General features: G+C 39.1%; 1 protein-coding gene across 2 annotated transcripts in view; it reads left to right on the top strand.

Moving 5' to 3' along the window:
- Positions 1 to 22,500, top strand: part of ext1c (exostoses (multiple) 1c) — a 114,837-nt gene that overhangs the window by 17,595 nt on the left and 74,742 nt on the right. For both annotated transcript variants that reach the window (XM_079829088.1, XM_079829089.1), the window contains exon 2: positions 1 to 807. This exon is cut by the window's left edge and continues 334 nt beyond it. In XM_079829088.1, the coding sequence (XP_079685214.1) occupies positions 1 to 807 (807 nt within the window). The remainder of the gene's footprint in view (positions 808 to 22,500) is intronic.

Raw genomic sequence — 22,500 nt, 5'->3', positions numbered from 1 at the left:
CTGGCCTGACTGGATAGACCGGACTCTGCTCCTGGGCTTCGCCGACCAGGCCGAGCTACAAAATGGCGGAGGACCGGGGGACTCGCCCAGGCAGCGGCGTCAGGCTTGGGCCGGGATCTACAAGGACAGCCATTGCAGGATGGACACCTGCTTCGACTTCGCCCGATGTCAAGCCCAGAGCGGCTTCCGGGTCTACGTCTATCCGCCGGAGAAGGGCGAACGGGTTTCGGAGAGCTATCGGAAGATCCTCACCTCGGTGGCGGAGTCGCGGTATTACACATCGGACCCCAGAGAGGCGTGTCTATTCGTATTGGGCATCGACACACTGGACAGGGACCAGCTTTCGACGCAGTTTGTGCCTAACGTGGATGAGCGGATCCGAGGATATCCTCTGTGGAACGACGGGAGGAACCACGTCATCTTCAACCTTTATTCCGGCACCTGGCCCAACTACACAGAGGACCTGGGCTTCAATGTGGGCCAGGCAATCCTGGCCAAAGCCAGCCTGAACACGGAACACTTCCGCCCGGGATTTGACGTCTCAATCCCGTTGTTCTCTAAAGAACACCCTCAGAAGGGCGGAGAGCGGGGCTGGCTGGTTCGCAACACCGTCCCTCCCAGGCGGAAATACTTGTTGATGTTTAAAGGTAAACGCTACTTGACGGGCATCGGGTCGGACACTCGCAACGCTTTGCATCACATCCACAACGGCAAGGACATCGTCTCGCTCACGACCTGCCGCCATGGGAAGGACTGGGAGAAGCACAAGGACGCGCGGTGCGACCGGGATAACCAGGAGTATGAGAGGTGAGTCAGATGAGCTCCTGTTCCTACAGCTTGAGGAGATTGCTTTCAGTCCGGGCTCTGAGCGCTTTACGCTGGCTTGAGAAAGATGGACCAGACAGTTTGAAGTTAAAAGTAGTTTGACGGTTTTGAAGTCAATACAGGCTATCAGAAAACAGATGGATGGATGGAAAAATTAGATGGATGATGGATGATGGATGGATGGATGGATGGATGGAAAAATAAGATAGATAGATAGATAGATAGATAGATAGATAGATAGATAGATAGATAGATAGATAGATAGATAGATAGATAGATAGATAGATAGATAGATAGATAGATAGATAGATAGATAGATAGATAGATAGATAGATAGATAGATAGATAGATAGATAGATAGATAGATAGATAGGGATGGACAGGAGGACAGAAGGATGAACAAATGGATAGATAGATAGATAGATAGATAGATAGATAGATAGATAGATAGATAGATAGATAGATAGATAGATAGATAGATAGATAGATAGATAGATAGATAGATAGATAGATAGATAGATGGTAAATGAGATGGATGGATGGATGGATGGATGGATGGATGGATGGATGGATGGATGAATGGATGGATGGATGGATGGATGGATGGATGGATGGATGGATGGATGGATGGATGGATGGATGGGTGGACAAATTAGATAGATAGATGGATGGATGGATGGAAAAATTAGATAGATGGATGGATGGATGAATGGGTCGGTGGGTGGATGGGTGGGTGTTTTTGTGGATGGATGGATGGATGGATGGATGGATGGATGGATGGATGGATGGATGGATGGATGGATGGTTGGACAGATGGATGGGTGGAAAAATTAGATAGATAGATGGATGGATGAATGGAAAAATTAGATAGATAGATAGATAGATAGATAGATAGATAGATAGATAGATAGATAGATAGATAGATAGATAGATAAAAAATAGATAGATAGATAGATAGATAGATAGATAGATAGATAGATAGATAGATAGATAGATAGATAGATAGATAGATAGATAGATAGATAGATAGATAGATAGATCTAGGGTGTTACTATGCGGTTGCTAAGGTACTCTGGGTGGTTGCTGTGCAGTTGCTAGGGTACTCAAGGTGGTTGCTAGGGTGTTACTATGCTGTTGCTAGGGTACTCAGGGTGCTACTCTGGGGTTGCTAAGCTACTCTGAGTGGTTGCTATGTGAGAGATTCTTCGTGCATTCTAGTGAATTGTTAATATATCGTAAATTAAATCGGGAGAACAGACCATAAATGTGCAGTATATGTTGTTGTTTTTCACTGTTAAAGCGGAATACAATAAAATCATCACGAGGAACAGAAAGCAGCGACTGAAAAGAGAAAAGAGCTCCTGCCATACACATCATATACTCATAACGTCCTCATGTTCAAATATCAGGCGTTGCGTTATTCTCACGATGTCTGAGAATAAACCATGAAGGGAAATCGACAGCTCGTTCAGTCAAACTGACGAATACGCTTTTCTTGCTGAGCAACTGTGACTCCTCAAACCGGAAGTGCCACCCCATAATTCACAGGTGGGATATGATGGGATGGCGTTCAGTCTGTCCGTGACACCTGGGCTCTGTTAAACACAAGCAGCGGCTTCAGTTACTGCGGTGTGTGTGTGTGTCTCTGATGAACAGAGTCAAGAGTGAATAACGCCGGAGTGTATCAGGTGTGCTCTTGAGGATGATGTCATACATCATACATGTGTTTGGCTAGTTTTCAACATCTTTCATTCATGAAACATGAGCAGCATGAACACGCTTTCAATAAGCCCCGCCCACCTTGGTTACTGTTGCTAACTCAGACAAGCTTTACAGATCATCCAATATGTGTTAAATTATTGGATGTTATTCCTGCATGGACTGGAATGAAGTGTGGCACTGAAAGATTCATTTGAAGAAATCTCTAAACATGTTAAAACGTGCTAACAACCTGCTAGCAATTGTTCATTCATGCAATGTGCTAGGTCATGCTAGTTATGTGTTGAACACATGCTATCAACATGCTAAAAATGCTAACAATGTGTTAAGTCATAAATGTTAACAACATGTTAAAGCATACAAGCAAAACCAAATGCTAAAAAATGCAAGCAACACAATGTTAAATCATGCTAGCAGCGTGCTAAGTCATGGTAGTAATGTGTTGCAACATGCTAGTAAAATGCTAAATAACGTTAAAAATGTGCTGAGTCATGCTACTAATGTGTTGCAACAAGCTAAATCATGCTAACAATGTGGAAAGTCATATTAGTAATGTGCTAAAACATGCTAACAGCATGTTAAATAGTGTTAACTATGTGTTACATAATGCTAGTAAAATGTTAAAAAACGTTAAAAATGTGCTGTCATGCTACTAATGTGTTGCAACAAGCTAAATCATGCTAGCAAAATGTTAAATCATGCTAGTAATGTGTTAAAACATGTTAACAACATGAAAAATCATACTAGCAATGTGCTAAGTCATACTGTGGTAAAACATGTTAGCAACAAAATGTTAAATCACGCTATCAACATGCTAAGTCATGCTAGTAAATGTTAAAACTGGCAAGCAACATGTTAAATCATACTAGCAGTGTGCAAATGCATGCTAACAATGTGCTAAAACATGGTAACATTGTATAAACATAGCAATATGATAAATCATGTTAACAGTGTTAAGTCATGCTAGTAATGTGTTAAAACATGTTAGCAAAATGCTAAATCAAACTAGCAGTGTGCAAATTCATGCTAACAATGTGCTAAAACATGGTAAAAGCATGTTAAATCCTGCTAGAGATGTAAAAACGTGCTAGCAATGTGCTTATTCATGTTGGCAACAATGTGAAAACATGCTAGCAAGATGTTAAAACATATTAGTAATGTCTTAAAACATGTTAGCAATTGGAAAGGCATGCTAGCAAACATGCTAATGCATGTTGACAATGCATTCAAACATGCTAATAACATGATTAAACTTGCTAGGGAAGCTTATAAAACTCACTTTAGTTCAATTTAAAATGTAATAGCGTGAAACATGCAGAATCACTTGCATTAGAAAAGAGCAAAAGCTTGAGTGAGAGAGTGCACATGGAAACCGTTGCTAAGGCAGGATTGGTCAGTGACGTTTTAAGGCGGGGCTTAGATTTTTTTAATGAGCGAGTTTTCACAAAAAGAGTTGTGACACAAAAAGCTTCAATTTGAATTATTCTTAGAGGACTGTAAATAAAACATAACATTATGGTTAAAAGGACAGTCCTATGTCAAGTAGTTGTGGCCATAGATATACACAATAAAGGCTAGATGTCTCGTCCGCATCCGCACCTGGCGGCCATCTTGTCACAGTCTGCACCTGGCGGCCATCTTGTCACAGTCAGCTCGCTCACTCGTAACATTGTGTTTTAATGGTGCGTGTACTTTATAAATAACCATAACTTGCTCAATTTTCTACCGATTTTCAAACTGTTTGGTTTGTTATAAACGTCAGAGATATAGTTATGACACTGCATACTTATGAAAAAATATTCATAATTTGTTCAAGCATCCAGAATTATAGCCACGTTAATAACGTTTGTGAAACCAAACCATTTGTAAATCCGTCCAGATTTCAGCGAGATAAGAGTATTTGTGTTCAGATCACTCGCCTTACATCAGGAGCCCGCCAGAAAGCTGGCCTGAGACAAGATGGCCGCCGGTGATGAGGATGTTAAGACATCTAGCCTTGATTATGTATATCTATGGTTGTGTCAGCTGTTCTGTGAGTCAAACCACAACGTATTTTTTGGACATTTCCAAATAGTTTTGTAACGCCCAATGGAGTTGAACAGATTTTGGGTGGAGAGATGGAAGAAATATGTGAAAGAAAGGGAGGAGGACTAATGCAGGGCCTGTGTATGAATGTGTATGAATCCAGTGCGGGTCTTAAAGGGGCAGACGCAGAATAAACGCCTGGCTCGCCTCTCTCGGTTTGTGGATGAATGTGTTCATTTATTCCTCATGTGTTAGCGATACAGGTTTGAGGTGGTCCTGCGCAAACCTTTATTTCTTCTGGAATAAACATGGTGGTTTACATCCTGGAGGTCTAAGCAGGGTAAAGTGTGTGTTACGCTCTGGCAGGGTAAAGTGTGTGTTACGCTCTGGCAGGGTAAAGTGTGTGTTACGCTCTGGCTGGGTAAAGTGTGTGTTACGCTCTGGCAGGGTAAAGTGTGTGTTACGCTCTGGCTGGGTAAAGTGTGTGTTACGCTCTGGCTGGGTAAAGTGTGTGTTACGCTCTGGCAGGGTAAAGTGTGTGTTACGCTCTGGCAGGGTAAAGTGTGTGTTACGCTCTGGCTGGGTAAAGTTTGTGTTACGCTCTGGCAGGGTAAAGTGTGTGTTACGCTCTGGCAGGGTAAAGTGTGTGTTACGCTCTGGCTGGGTAAAGTGTGTGTTACGCTCTGGCAGGGTAAAGTGTGTGTTACGCTCTGGCAGGGTAAAGTGTGTGTTACGCTCTGGCAGGGTAAAGTGTGTGTTACGCTCTGGCTGGGTAAAGTGTGTGTTACGCTCTGGCAGGGTAAAGTGTGTGTTACGCTCTGGCTGGGTAAAGTGTGTGTTACGCTCTGGCAGGGTAAAGTGTGTGTTACGCTCTGGCTGGGTAAAGTGTGTGTTACGCTCTGGCAGGGTAAAGTGTGTGTTACGCTCTGGCAGGGTAAAGTGTGTGTTACGCTCTGGCAGGGTAAAGTGTGTGTTAGTGTGTGTTACGCTCTGGCAGGGTAAAGTGTGTGTTAGTGTGTGTTACGCTCTGGCAGGGTAAAGTGTGTGTTAGTGTGTGTTACGCTCTGGCAGGGTAAAGTGTGTGTTAGTGTGTGTTACGCTCTGGCAGGGTAAAGTGTGTGTTAGTGTGTGTTACGCTCTGGCAGGGTAAAGTGTGTGTTAGTGTGTGTTACGCTCTGGCAGGGTAAAGTGTGTGTCAGTGTGTGTTACGCTCTGGCAGGGTAAAGTGTGTGTTAGTGTGTGTTACGCTCTGGCAGGGTAAAGTGTGTGTTAGTGTGTGTTACGCTCTGGCAGGGTAAAGTGTGTGTTAGTGTGTGTTACGCTCTGGCAGGGTAAAGTGTGTGTTAGTGTGTGTTACGCTCTGGCAGGGTAAAGTGTGTGTTACGCTCTGGCAGGGTAAAGTGTGTGTTAGTGTGTGTTACGCTCTGGCAGGGTAAAGTGTGTGTTAGTGTGTGTTACGCTCTGGCAGGGTAAAGTGTGTGTTAGTGTGTGTTACGCTCTGGCAGGGTAAAGTGTGTGTTACGCTCTGGCAGGGTAAAGTGTGTGTTACGCTCTGACAGGGAGGATTGTAGCCTGAATGGTAGTTTGAGAGAAAATTCAACCCTATAATATTTCATATGACGTGACATGTAGTCACTTTACTAAATAGCAAAATGATCACATGAACATATTTCATGTCATCTTTTAATGTATTTTTTTTCAATAAATATATAATTGTTTTTTAATAAATAAATAATGTATTTTATACTTTTTTCATATAATTTCTGTGTATTCTGTAAATTGTTATAAATAAATGTGTAAATTTTTTTATTAATTTTTAAGAATAATATTTAATTGTTTTAATATTTGTTATTTATTTGATACTTTTTTCTTATCATTTCTGAGTAATAAATATGTTATTATTTTTAAATGAATATTTTGTATTTATACTTTTTGTCTTATACCTAATTTATAGAATACACACAAATTATATGTTAAATAAATGTGTAATATATATATATATATATATATATATATATTTTTTATTAATATATAATAGTTTTTTTTAAAGAAATACATATTTTATATTTATATTTTTTTCTGAGTATTTCTAAGTATTCTATAAATTAAGTATTTGTTAAATAAATGTGTAAAATATTTTATTATTTAAAAATGAATATATTGATAATATTTTTAAAAATAAATAAAAAAAAAATTTCTTATAATTTCTGAGTATTTTACAAATTATGTTATAAGTAAATGTGTAAAATGTTTTTATTAATTTTTAAGAATAAATATATAATTTTTTAATATTTGTTATCTATTTCAGTATTCTATAAATTAAGTTTATTTTATAAATAAATATGTTATTATTTTTAAATGAATCTTTTTTATTATTAAAAAAAAATATATAATATAAAAAAAAATAAACAAATAGTTTTATATTTATTTTATACTTTTTTATTATAATTTCTCAGTATTATTTAAATGAAGTATATTTATAAATTACATTTAAAATATATATATTTATATAAAGAGTTTTATATGAATGAATTAATTTTTTATGTGAATTTCATATATATTTTATTGGGAATAAAATTCACATAAAATATTCCTTCATTCATATAAAACACTTTATATATATAATTTATTTTAAATGGATGAACATGAACAAAGCACTATGATTATTCATAACGCATAAATGTTGGGCATTAGTACAGAAATATTGTGATATTTGTAATATATAATATGATTTTATGAGCCATGTTTGAAGACATTATAAAATATCCGGAATATGCTACGTTTCACGCCTGAGATCAGTTGAATTATATATTATCTCAGAATAAAACCAATCCCATTATAATAAACAACACGCCTTGGAGTTTTCTGCATGGTGTCAGATTATTAAATAATACCAGACCATAACTCCAGGAAATCAGTGTAATAGAGTAAAGTGTCGTTTATTCCTGTGATCAAAGCATCATTACTCCAGTCTTCAGTGTCACATGACCCTTCAGTCATTCTCATACGAGGATCTGATGACACATTTCCCTTTGTGAGGGTTTGAGGAGGTTGGACTCGGAGAACTGGGTCTGTCTCTTATTTCACAGCTAAGGTGCCGAACTCAGAAATAGCACTGAGGAGGTTCTCTGGGGTTAATGATCTCCAGCATCTGCTACTTCCACAGATTAACCTGAAGCCACACGGAGCATCCCACTGAACCGGGGACAGCGAGGAAACCAGGAACGAACTCGCTGCAACCGCATGGCCTACATTCATTCACTTCTCAGGGCTCGGAGGGGGTTGTGGGGGGGAAACTTGCATTGTACTGGGAATGTAAATGAGAAGGAGTTTGTGGGAAGAAAAATAGGGCAGGCTGTTTCGGGACAGTTTTGGGACACACACAGACGGAGGATTATACTGCAATACTGAGTATACTCTCTTCAATACCACTGGAGACTTCTGGGAAGGCATTAGCGCGTGTGTGTGTGTGTGTGTGTGTGTGTGTGTGTGTGTGTGTGTGAGATAGTAAAATGCGGCACCTTTCTCGACAGCTAACAAGGTCTCCATGACTACACTGCTACCATGTGCTTCGCTGGAACAGAAGAGGTCATTATTCTCCATTCTCAAGGAGAACAGAAGAATTATGTTCTGCCTTCTCACATCTGAGATTACAAACTCAGGTGTAAATGATCACGACTGCGATGAACTTCATAAGGCGTGTGTGTGTGTGTGTGTGTGATGAGGGCTCGATGAGAAACGCTACACCCGCTGTAATTCGGGGGCTGTGTAACTGCACCCCTGAAGAGGATCTCATTATTACTACAAAAAATCTTGTTATTACGACAAAACATATAATTATTACGACAAAACATCTCGTTATTACTACAAAACATCTTGTTATTACGACATCCCATCTTGTTATTACGACAAAACATATCATTATTGCTACAAAACATCTCGTTATTACGACAAAACATCTCGTTATTACTACAAAACATCTCGTTATTGCTACAAAACATCTCGTTATTACGACAAAACATCTCGTTATTACGACATCCCATCTTGTTATTACGACAAAACATATCGTTATTACGACAAAACATCTCATTATTACGACAAAACATCTTGTTATTATGACAAAACATCTCGTCATTAAGACATCCCATCTTGTTATTACGACAAAACATCTTGTTATTACAACAAAACATCTTGTTATTACGACAAAACATCTCGTCATTAAGACATCCCATCTTGTTATTACGACAAAACATATCGTTATTACGACAAAACATCTCATTATTACGACAAAAAATCTTGTTATTATGACAAAACATCTCGTCATTAAGACATCCCATCTTGTTATTACGACAAAACATATCGTTATTACGACAAAACATCTCGTTATTACGACAAAACATCTTGTTATTACGACAAAACATCTCGTCATTAAGACATCCCATCTTGTTATTACGACAAAACATCTCGTTATTAAGACATCCCATCTTGTTATTACGACAAAACATCTCGTCATTAAGACATCCCATCTTGTTATTACAACAAAACCTACCATTATTACGACAAAACATCTCGTTATTACGACAAAACATCTCGTTATTACTACAAAACATTTAGTTATTACGACAAAACATCTTGTTATTACTACAAAACATCTCGTTATTACAACAAAACATCTTGTTATTACGACATCCCATCTTGTTATTACGACAAAACCTATCATTATTACGACAAAACATCTTGTTATTACTACAAAACATCTCGTTATTACAACAAAACATCTTGTTATTACGACATCCCATCTTGTTATTACGACAAAACCTATCATTATTACGACAAAACATCTTGTTATTACGACAAAACATCTCGCTATTACGACATCCCATCTTGTTATTACGACAAAACCTATCATTATTACGACAAAACATCTCGTTATTACTACAAAACATCTCGTTATTATGACAAAACATCTCGTTATTACTACAAAACATCTTGTTATTACAACAAAACATCTCATTATTACTACAAAACATCTCGTTATTACGACAAAACATCATTACGACAAAACATCTCGTTATTACGACAAAACATCTCGTTATTACGACAAAACATCTCGTTATTACGACATCATATCTCGTTATTACGACAAAACATCATTACAACAAAACATCTCGTTATTACGACAAAACATCTCGTTATTACGACATCACATCTCGTTATTACGACAAAACATATTATTATGACAAAACATCTCGTTATTACGACATCACACCTCGTTATTACAACAAAACATCTCGTTATTGCGACAAAACATCTCATTATTACTACAAAACATCTCGTTATTACTACAAAACATCTCGTTAATAAGAAGATACTTTATAAAGACAGTACATTACGCATATACAGACAGGAGCCATCTTGGAAAACAGTCTCGAGTCGAGAAAACAAGTCGAGCCACGGTTGAATAATCCGCTATCTCTTTAGTGTGTATCCTTTGGAAGCACTAGTCTCTGTTGGATTCAGTTTTTTTTTAAAATATTTGTATTTATTTATTTTCTCTGTTGCGTTCAGTGCTTTCTTCCAGAAACAACGGACCATGAGATTCCAAGTTACAGTTCATCACTTAGCACAGCGTTTTCCAAGATGGCTGCTGTCTGTATACGCGTAATGTTCTGTCTTTATAAAGTATCTTCTTATTAAACTGTTTGTACAATTACACAGTTCTCAATGCTTGGGTTTGCGTGTAGGGACCCTCATTATGCTCCTGTGTTAGTGTGAGGCTATTTTGAGGCTTGTTAGTGGTGTTAAATAGCGATTTCATTTGACTTATTCTATGCCTCATATACTAGCGTTATAAGCTAATCTGTTTTTAGAGATAAAACTCTTTACATTCGGTTTTCATGAAAACGAATCCCAGAGAACGATCCATTCGGTAACCATGTGTTAATTACCCCTAGGTTCATTTTTCACCGGAGTTGTCCTTTAATGAACTTCATAAGGCGTCTCTTCCGCTGCGTGACCTGGTGTGTGTGTGTGTGTGTGATGAGGGCTCGATGAGAAACGCTACACCCGCTGTAATTCAGGGGCTGTGTAACTGCACCCCTGGAGAGAGTGTGGTTTGTGTGGCCGTCCGTCTTCCTCTCTCGTCTTTTGTGCGCTCTCTTTTTTCCTCTCATTTTCTCTCACTTCTCATTACCTCACCGCTCTCCAATCCCTTGACCCTCTTTCCACATCTATCCAGGCCAACTCTTTTACATACACACACACACACACACACACACACAGGCATTTGCTTATTGGCGCGCCGAGCGAAACATGCTAATTTACTCTTCATGCATGAAGACTTTATGCCTGCGCCTCAACACATGCACACTCATCAGTGCACTAAACGTGTTCACTGCTCGCTTCAGATCCGGGATGAACACATGCACACTCATCAGTGCACTAAACGTGTTCACTGCTCACTTCAGATCCGGGATGAACACATGCACACTCATCAGTGCACTAAACGTGTTCACTGCTCGCTTCAGATCCGGGATGAACACATGCACACTCATCAGTGCACTAAACATGTTCACTGCTCACTTCAGATCTGGGATGAACACATGCACACTCATCAGGGCACTAAACGTGTTCACTGCTCGCTTCAGATCCGGGATGAACACATGCACACTCATCAGTGCACTAAACGTGTTCACTGCTCGCTTCAGATCCGGGATGAACACATGCACACTCATCAGTGCACTAAACGTGTTCACTGCTCGCTTCAGATCCGGGATGAACACATGCACACTCATCAGTGCGCTAAATGTGTTCACTGCTCGCTTCAGATCCGGGATGAACACATGCACACTCATCAGTGCACTAAACGTGTTCACTGCTCACTTCAGATCCGGGATGAACACATGCACACTCATCAGTGCACTAAACGTGTTCACTGCTCGCTTCAGATCCGGGATGAACACATGCACACTCATCAGTGCGCTAAATGTGTTCACTGCTCGCTTCAGATCCGGGATGAACACATGCACACTCATCAGTGCGCTAAACGTGTTCACTGCTCGCTTCAGATCCGGGATGAACACATGCACACTCATCAGTGCGCTAAACGTGTTCACTGCTCGCTTCAGATCCGGGATGAACACATGCACACTCATCAGTGCGCTAAACGTGTTCACTGCTCACTTCAGATCCGGGATGAACACATGCACACTCATCAGTGCACTAAACGTGTTCACTGCTCGCTTCAGATCCGGGATGAACACATGCACACTCATCAGTGCACTAAACGTGTTCACTGCTCACTTCAGATCTGGGATGAACACATGCACACTCATCAGTGCACTAAACGTGTTCACTGCTCGCTTCAGATCCGGGATGAACACATGCACACTCATCAGTGCACTAAACGTGTTCACTGCTCGCTTCAGATCCGGGATGAACACATGCAGACTCATCAGTGCACTAAACGTGTTCACTGCTCGCTTCAGATCCGGGATGAACACATGCACACTCATCAGTGCACTAAACGTGTTCACTGCTCACTTCAGATCTGGGATGAACACATGCAGACTCATCAGTGCACTAAACGTGTTCACTGCTCACTTCAGATCCGGGATGAACACATGCACACTCATCAGTGCACTAAACGTGTTCACTGCTCGCTTCAGATCTGGGATGAACACATGCACACTCATCAGGGCACTAAACGTGTTCACTGCTCACTTCAGATCCGGGATGAACACATGCACACTCATCAGTGCACTAAACGTGTTCACTGCTCGCTTCAGATCTGGGATGAACACATGCACACTCATCAGTGCACTAAACGTGTTCACTGCTCGCTTCAGATCCGGGATGAACACATGCACACTCATCAGTGCACTAAACGTGTTCACTGCTCGCTTCAGATCCGGGATGAACACATGCACACTCATCAGGGCACTAAACGTGTTCACTGCTCACTTCAGATCCGGGATGAACACATGCACACTCATCAGGGCACTAAACGTGTTCACTGCTCACTTCAGATCCGGGATGAACACATGCACACTCATCAGTGCACTAAACGTGTTCACTGCTCACTTCAGATCCGGGATGAACACATGCAGACTCATCAGTGCACTAAACGTGTTCACTGCTCACTTCAGATCCGGGATGAACACATGCACACTCATCAGTGCACTAAACGTGTTCACTGCTCGCTTCAGATCTGGGATGAACACATGCACACTCATCAGGGCACTAAACGTGTTCACTGCTCGCTTCAGATCCGGGATGAACACATGCAGACTCATCAGGGCACTAAACGTGTTCACTGCTCGCTTCAGATCTGGGATGAACACATGCACACTCATCAGGGCACTAAACGTGTTCACTGCTCACTTCAGATCCGGGATGAACACATGCAGACTCATCAGGGCACTAAACGTGTTCACTGCTCGCTTCAGATCTGGGATGAACACATGCACACTCATCAGTGCACTAAACGTGTTCACTGCTCACTTCAGATCCGGGATGAACACATGCACACTCATCAGTGCACTAAACGTGTTCACTGCTCGCTTCAGATCTGGGATGAACACATGCACACTCATCAGTGCACTAAACGTGTTCACTGCTCGCTTCAGATCCGGGATGAACACATGCACACTCATCAGTGCACTAAACGTGTTCACTGCTCGCTTCAGATCTGGGATGAACACATGCACACTCATCAGTGCACTAAACGTGTTCACTGCTCACTTCAGATCCGGGATGAACACATGCACACTCATCAGTGCACTAAACGTGTTCACTGCTCGCTTCAGATCCGGGATGAACACATGCACACTCATCAGTGCACTAAACGTGTTCACTGCTCACTTCAGATCCGGGATGAACACATGCACACTCATCAGTGCACTAAACGTGTTCACTGCTCGCTTCAGATCCGGGATGAACACATGCACACTCATCAGTGCACTAAACGTGTTCACTGCTCACTTCAGATCCGGGATGAACACATGCACACTCATCAGTGCACTAAACGTGTTCACTGCTCACTTCAGATCTGGGATGAACACATGAGGCCATTTCCCAGGATTCAGTAGAGGCTAATCCTAGAACCTGATATTTTAATAAATGTTAATATTTATTAATTTTACAAATGATTATTATTATTATTATTATTATAAAATAATAAATGTATTTTATATTTATTATATTTGATAGATGTTTTATATGTTTGATTATATTTTATTATTTGTATTTATTTTTATTATAATTTATATATATTATATTTATATGATATATTTATTTATTTTAAGGATTTTTGTTTGTTATATTTCCTATATAAATTAGTTTTCTTTTCTTTTTTTTAAATCTTTATTTTACAAATACATTTATTTTATATTTTATGTTCATCATATATTTATATATATTTTATATATTCATTTATTATAAAATAATATTTTATATTTTATTTAAATTGTGTTTATTTGTATTATATACATATACTATACTTATACATATATATATTATTTATATATTTATTATTTACATTATATATATATTATTTATATATTTATTATTTACATTTTATATATAAATATTTATATATATATATATATATATATATATATATATATAATACATTATATATTAATTTCTTTATTTTAAATCTTTATTTCTTTATTATGTTTTACTTTTTCCTAACAGTGAAGCCTGTACTTTATATATGTAAGACCTGTACATTTAATGGTTCACTCCTGACTCTGGTGTTGAGCTACAGTGTCACCTACGCATTTAGGGATCTCACAGAAAGTCCTGCAGTACACACACACACACACACACACACACACACACACACACACACACACACACACAGTTTCTGGCTCTGTATTGTGTGGTTAATCTAGGGCGTTGAGTGCTGTCAAACAGGACGACAGGCAGCTCTAGACATGCCCATATCACACACACACACACACACACACACACACACACACACACACACACACACACACACACACAACTGTCAAACGGACTCTTCAGAGACAGACTGACACATATTATAAATTATTTTAAAACCTGGAGAAATGTGGAGTTTACAAGCGGTCAGACTCACTCATTCGACTCATCACAACCACGAGCCACGTCAGTCACATTCATACAATTCTATATTTCTATATAAACGCATTTGTTTATTTATTGTTCGAATATTACTTATATGCCTCCTGAAAACCAATCAGCTTCCACTTGGCAAAGCAGGAAGTCCCTTCCCTCAAGGGCAAACGCTCTCCGTGTTAAATGGTGTGTGTCAGAATAGCTCATCATTTGGGGCTGTTATCGGTGCTTTATCTCGCTCCGCAGCGGTGGATCTGAGAGAATCCATCCGGATCACGTCTGGCTCTGTCAGTCTCTGCTGGAGCCCAAACTCCAGGAGACTGACGGGAAGACGTCCCGCACCCTCTTACTAAACGCCCTGTGCTTTAACTTTCATCGTGCAAATATAACACAATCACACTGAACATAATCACACTAGCTTTGAGTGTCCAGATTATGAGCTTCCACTGAGACCGTTTGAAGGCTTTACTTTAGAACGGGGAAATAAACCTTGTGAAATGCATGTGACCTTCAGAAGGATTGTATTGGCGTTCTATATCCCATATCCTAAAGTGTTAAGGATGAGGGTTTGACTGGGTTATGCCGTTGCTTTTGTAATTTTTTACCAAAAAATGTACGTGTTTTTTTTTTTTACTTCATCGGAATGGCATGAAATTTGGTAATGGTTTTGGCACTTGATGTGTAAACACACACACACACACACACACACACACACACACACACACACACACACACACACACACACACACACACACACACACACACACACACACACACACACACACACACACACACACACACACACACACACACACACACACACACACACACACACACACAGTTAAATGGTCCTGAAAGAAACAGTCACACTTGTGTTATTCACGCATTGGAAATGAATGAGAGATGAATCTCATCTAGTGGAGGCGTTTGGTACTGCATACACAATCTGACTGAAAGCTCATTTTCTGAGATATCAACCTCAGATTTGAAACACAACTTTGCTTTGATTTTGAGTAAAATGTGTTTTTGAAAATATACATTTTAACATTTTTGTGTATTTTTCATAATAAACGTAAAAGTAAAACTTTTTTAAAACGTTTTTCTCTTCAGCAATAATCTGCCACGTTTCATCTTTAAAAAGAGATCAAAACTTCAGTCTGTGCTCTACAGTATTCAAGATTTATGACCGTTTAAGATGGACATAAATGAAATAAATGGATCATAACTACTAAATATAATTCAGTACCATAAAATACAAAATATTGAAGGCACAAAATGTAAGAATTTTGCATTAAAATATAAAAAAACACTAGAACAGTGTCATATATTTTGTTGACTTGTGTACTTACATCAGGGGTCTCCAAACTCAATCCTGGAGGGCCGCTGTCCTGCAGAGTTTAGCTCCAACCCCAAATAAACACACCTGAACCAGCCAATCAAGGTCTTCCACGCATAGATATACATAATAAAGGCTAGATGTCTCGTCCGCGCTGCTGGCCAATGGAGGTCGGCGTCCGCACCTGGCGGCCATCTTGTCACAGTCAGCTCGCTCACTCATTGTGTTTTAATGGTGCATGTACTTTTTAGATAAACATAACTTGCTCAATTTTCTACCGATTTTCAAACTGTTTGGTTTGTTTCTGCATACTTATGAATAATTATTCATAATTTGTTCAAGCATCCCGAATTATAGCCACGTTAATAACGTTTGTAAGAAACCAAACCGTTTGTAAATCCGTCCAGATTTCAGCGAGATAAGAGTATTTGTGTTCAGATCACTCGCCTTACATCAGGAGCCCGCCAGAAAGCTGGCCTGTGACAAGATGGCCGCCGGTGAGGACGTCAGAGACTCCGCCGTAAGACATCTAGCCTTTATTATGTATATCTATGCTTCCACGGCTCTAGTTAGACACTGAATTAAACACACAGGTTCAGGTGTGTTTAATTGGGGTTGGAGCTAAACTCTGCAGGACAGCGGCACTCCAGGAGGAGTTTGGAGACCCCGGACTTACATTATCCCAAATATTCCCAAAAATGTTAAAATCCACAGAAATCCACGGACCTATCAAATGACACAATACCCACGTTACCCTCTGGTTTTATTTTGTAGAAACCATGGAAACACCAAAATAGCATAATTAGCTCTGTCGGGTAATATTATATAGGAATCGTCCCCTCTATACAGATAAAAACACATATGCACACATACGTATCCAAACGTGTGAAACGTAATGCTTGCGTACATGCGGTCACCGTTTTCATGGAATCACCTTTTTATTTTGGGTTTCGAGGGCAAGTTTCGAAACTATTTCATGGTTTGCATTCCCGACCACCAAACGCTGTTGCCATGCGGATGGGATCCGGAACGCATTGGGGGTTTTCTGTTTTAATTGAGGATAATGTTGTTTAAATGGCACCACATTAAATAACTAATCAGCTTTTACAACAGAAATTAATCAAAACTTTTCTTCATAAACAAAATAAATTTCCTATCATTGGTGTAAGGCTGCTTTGAAGCAATCTGTGTTGCAAAAGCACTGTATAAATGAAGGTGACTTGACCTCAGGAATGGCCAATATTTTGAGAGTAGAACGGTTCTTCTCTCTAAACCCCGCCTCTCTGAGAGCTGCTCTGCTCTGATTGGTCAGACGGCCCAGTCTGCTGTGATTGGTCAGAAAGCAAACGCTCATTATTATATCTGAATCTCAGGAACAGTAACGATGGTGTGGGTTTGACCGTCACAATCTCAGCAGAAAACAGCGTCTTCTCCACATGAACAACACCAACCAAACTATTCCAGTCTCAGAGACGACTACAGTGAGTGAGGGCGGGGCTAAGAGACCCTGAGCAACCAATGGGGTGACATTATGCAAATTAGTTATACATAGATTCAGCAGGAAGTGAGACTGGAATTACTGGCGACTCGTTTCAGTTCAGAATCATAATAACAATTAAAGCTGCGGCGAAACATTGAACTTTGTAAGGCCTCCACGGACACGCCCTTCAGCGAAAACTCAAGATCTTCACAATTTAACATCGCCAAGGCCTTAACCCTTTAAGACCTAAGGGTATTTTTACAATTAATTTTCCGCCTGGTGTTATTTACTAAAAAAGCTTGTAAAACATCAACCCTGTTGTGCACAGACAATTGACACACCTCTTTTTTTTCTAGACAAGTTGCTCTGTCAGTATATTTGTGTTGCATTGATGTCACCTGAATGTAAAATAAGTTATGGGACCATAAAGACAAATGAAAACATAAAACGGAAATTGAATCACTCAAATATTTATTGAAAACACACACAAATAAATAAAAGCTAAGCATATTTCCTCTGGAAAACAGTTTGTTCAAGTCTTTAGAGTCCTGGAACTCAGGAATAAACGTGATAACTTATACAGAACCAAAACTATTTACATTTTTCCAAAAAAAGTCCAGGCGCTTTTGGCCTCTTTGGATTTTGGATATTTACTGGTGCCAAGCCTCAAAACAGTTCCTATCAGGAACTTCTCCTCAAACTTTTTCCTCAAACTTTCTCCACAAAACTACTAAAAACTGCAGCGCGTCTCTCTCTCTCTCTCCTCAACACTAGCCGTGCGTCTCTCTCTCCACAATAACAGAGCTGTGGTTCATGCGTAATGACGCACACCAACGTGGATGACGGATCAGCCTGTCATTGGTCAAACCCTCATCCAAAATGGCAGCTAGCATCGCGCTAGTAGCAAAAATGACGGAAAATTTATAAATTATGGACATCAAGTGGATAAATCTTGGATGTAAGCGTTTTGATTTATTGCTGAACAACTCCAAAAAGATGCACATGTTCCAGGCTGGATAGAAAACCTTCTGTAAAGGCTACAAAGACACCAAAGACACCCCCGTGATGGCTAGCTCGTTAGCTTTCTGCTGGAAAAAACGGTAAGAAAATCGATAAAAGTTTCATGAAATAATATAGATATTTATCGGAGGTGCTGTGTGACGTCGTGGGCGATGCCGTCGGGCTCTGAGGGTTAAGATTAGACTGACCAAATATAATGTCGATATTATAAAAGTTTGTGAAAGTACAACGTCTGGAAAATGCAGAAAATGCTAAAATTTTACAGAGAAAATTCTAAATATCTCACTTCCTGTTGGATTTCAGATTTTACTCCCAGGGACTTTTTTGTAGGTGTCGGGCTGCAGAGGTGGGTAGTAACGAATTACATTTACTTCGTTACATTTACTTGAGTAAATTTTTTGGGTAACTTGTACTTTTAGAGTAGATTTAAAGATGGGTACTTTTACTCTTACTCAAGTAAATTTCTTGTGAAAAAACTGTACTTTTACTTAGTTACATTCGGTGGCGTTCCTCCGTTACTGTCAAATGGTAATAATTATATTATATATATTAAAATAAGTGAATATGACTTTCGCAAGTCTCGCGAAACTTTGGAGAGGCTGCTTCGCGAGAGGTTGCTACGCATCACCCGCTTATTAGCGCGCGTTTAGTCGGAAGATGTGTGTGAGCTACGGGAGGCAGATTGCCCGTGGCCTCAAGTTCAGTCTATGTTTTCACTCCAAGATGTCAAAAATAATAGTTTCATAATGCGATGCATGTTGTGTGCACCAAAACGAACTGACATCTCTCAGCATACAATAATTCCACCCTGAAAAGAGCGGTAAGTGTCACAATGATGCCTATATTTGAACACTATTAACGGTCATTTTGGTAACTATGGGAAATTTCCCCTTATTATAATACTATTTCACACACTGTCCGAGTGTTTTCCTCATATGCGCTCTTGTGCAAGCAATGAATCGTTTGAATCCTCCAAACAACACACGTCCACGAACAAACGTTCACATCTTCACATTTACATATCCTTTTCTTCACAAAACGAAACAAATTGAATAGCCTAATGTGACGTCTTGCATTTATACACAAATCCGGACAGACACCTGTCTGAAGTGTAGAAAATACATACAAATAAAAACGGTATTGTATTTTATTCCTACCTAAAGAATAGCCTATATACTTGTAAAAATATAAGAACAAAGTATGTTTTAAGAAGAGCTCTAGGTAGCCCAGCACACCATTAATTTACACTGTTTAACTATTAATCACACACACACACACACACACACACACACATATATATATATATATGTGTGTGTATATGTATATATATGTATATATATATATGTATATATATATATATATATATATATATATATATATATATATATATATATATATATGTGTGTATATATATGTATATATGTATGTATTATGTATGTGTGTGTGTTTATATATATATATATATATATATATATATATATATATATATATATATATATATATATATATATATATATATATATATATATATATATATATATATATATATATATATATATATGGTTCATTAGCTTACATTAGTTAACATGAACTAATAATGAACTGCACTTATTTATCTTTATGTTAATTTAAACATTTACTAATGCATTATTAAAATATTGTTAACATTAGTCAATGCACTGTGAACTAACATGAATAAACCATGAACAGCTGGATTTTTATGAACTAACGTTGACAAAGATTAACTAATGCTGAACAGAGGTGTTGTTCATGGTTAGTTCATGTTAACTAATACATTAACTAATGTTAACTAATACAACCTTATTGTAAAGTGTTACAGAGAGGTGTGTGAAAGCTCTCCAAGTAGCCTGAAATTCAGGGTTTTCGCTTATCAATCAGATCGAAAGTAACTAGTAACTAACTACTTGAGTAGTTTTCTCATCGAATACTTTTTTACTGTTACTCAAGTAAATATTACGATTGTTACTTTTACTTTTACTTGAGTAAATATTTCAGTAAGTACTTGTACTTTTACTTGAGTACAGATTTTGGCTACTCTACCCACCTCTGTCGGGCTGTTACATGTGCATACCAAACTTCATACTTATACATGAAACATAGCGCAACTGGCACTTAATTAAAATTTTATAGGTGGCGCTATCGAGCCATTTTGCTACACCTAATTCTGAAACCCATATCAGACGTAAACATTCACCACTTTCATGTGTTTTCGAGAATGTTTAGGCCCTCAAAAATGCGATTAATTTCAGGCCCTAAAAATAGCCTTTAAAGGGATAGTTCACAGGGATAGTGATTTACTCACCCTCAAGTCATCCGGGGTGTGTATGACTTTATTCTTTCAGACAAACAAAATCTGAGTGATATTAAAAATGTTCTGGCTAATCCAAGCATTATAATAGCAGTAATAGTTGCTCTGTTTTTGAAGTCCATAAAAAACGCAACTGCTCCACGCGGCTCTGGGGTGTTAATAAAGGCTCGATGTGTTTGTGTAAGAAAAAAATCCATATTTAAACATTTTTTTCATTTTTTTCTATGGCGAATAAGGTCAAAATACCGGCGCGATCATAGATATATACATAGACTCCTCATTAGTGCCTGCGCGGATCGGTCGAATGAGGCATCTACGTATATATATCTATGGTCGCGTCATTATTTTGACCTTATTCGCCGGAAGTTATGGCGCTGGGAAAACTAGATGACATTCGTCTGATAAGAGGTAAAAAAAGAACAAATACTGTTGGGTTTCTCGCAGAAAGCGATGGTTTCGTGTCTTCAGACATCAATGTGTCGCCATGGTTTAATGAGGATTCGTATGTCTGTGTGTTTTTACTCTCATTGCTCTCATACTCTAAAATCTCCCCATTGACATCATTATACGACTATCACACTGTTTCATTTGTGTTCTACTGAAGAAACACACACACCTACATCTCTGATGCCCTGGGGGTGAGCAGATCAACATAAGAATTTTGTTTTTGGGTGAACTATCTCTTTAACGGCAGAGTATGCATTTAATTGTGTGTGTGTTTGCCTTCCACACCCATGACCTTTCGACTATTTAGCTGAATACCTGTTAAAAAGATTGTTTACATTCATTTATTTATGTAGGAATAGCACAACAAGCTGACCTTTAGCGTGACCCGTCATTAATCCGAGGGTCAGCGGAGATCATGTGAAGGATCTGGACAGAAGGTCGAGCGCACCTGAGCCCAGCCAAAACCACGCTGGCTAAATCTGAGCACTCGAGCTCCAGGCTAGATGAACTGTCAGTGTTAAACACAGGCGTGCCCTAGATAAGCCTGTCAGACGAGGGACGCGTTCAGCGTTATGAATTAATCATTTGAGAATTGGTTGAACTTCTACTTGACAAAGGCCTCGATGGCGCGGTTAGATAGCGCCGCTATCACAACAGCTCCGTGATGAAGCGTCTCTGCGAGGTCTAGACGCCGAAGGGCTGTATCCATGGAAACAGTTCTCTAAACCCAAACAAACCCGATTTAACCCTCTGCTGCTCTTCATTTAGGGGTTGCATTGGTCATCTTCCCGGTCATAAGTGACCAGACACCGAAAAATTAAACTGCCTCCACCCCAGTAAAACCAATGCAAATTATTTTTCTTCAATAATATTTTTTCTTTTTAATTTTGTATTTTGAGATGATTTGATGGTATTTGTTTAAAGGTGAACTATGTAGGATTTTTGCAGTAAAATATCCAGAAACCACTAGGCCAGTGTTATATATTTTGTTCAGTTGAGTACTTAGAATATCCCAAATGTTTCCAACTATTTGTAAATCGTGAGAAATTGCTATTTTAACCGAGGAACCGGGACGTGTGAGCTATGCGTGTGAGGGAGTCGCCTGTCGATTGCGTCATATCTGCGTCACCCTCGGTCTCCGGTTTTATTCAGTAAAACACTTTACTCTCACTGCAGTGTGAACAAGTGTCATAGCAGCCGCCGAGCGAACGTCATAAC

Source organism: Gobio gobio, assembly GCF_949357685.1.
Source record: "Gobio gobio genome assembly, chromosome: 11".
Taxonomy (NCBI): domain Eukaryota; kingdom Metazoa; phylum Chordata; class Actinopteri; order Cypriniformes; family Gobionidae; genus Gobio; species Gobio gobio.
Note: the sequence above shows the minus strand (reverse complement) of the source record. Positions and strands in the feature narration are given on the sequence as shown.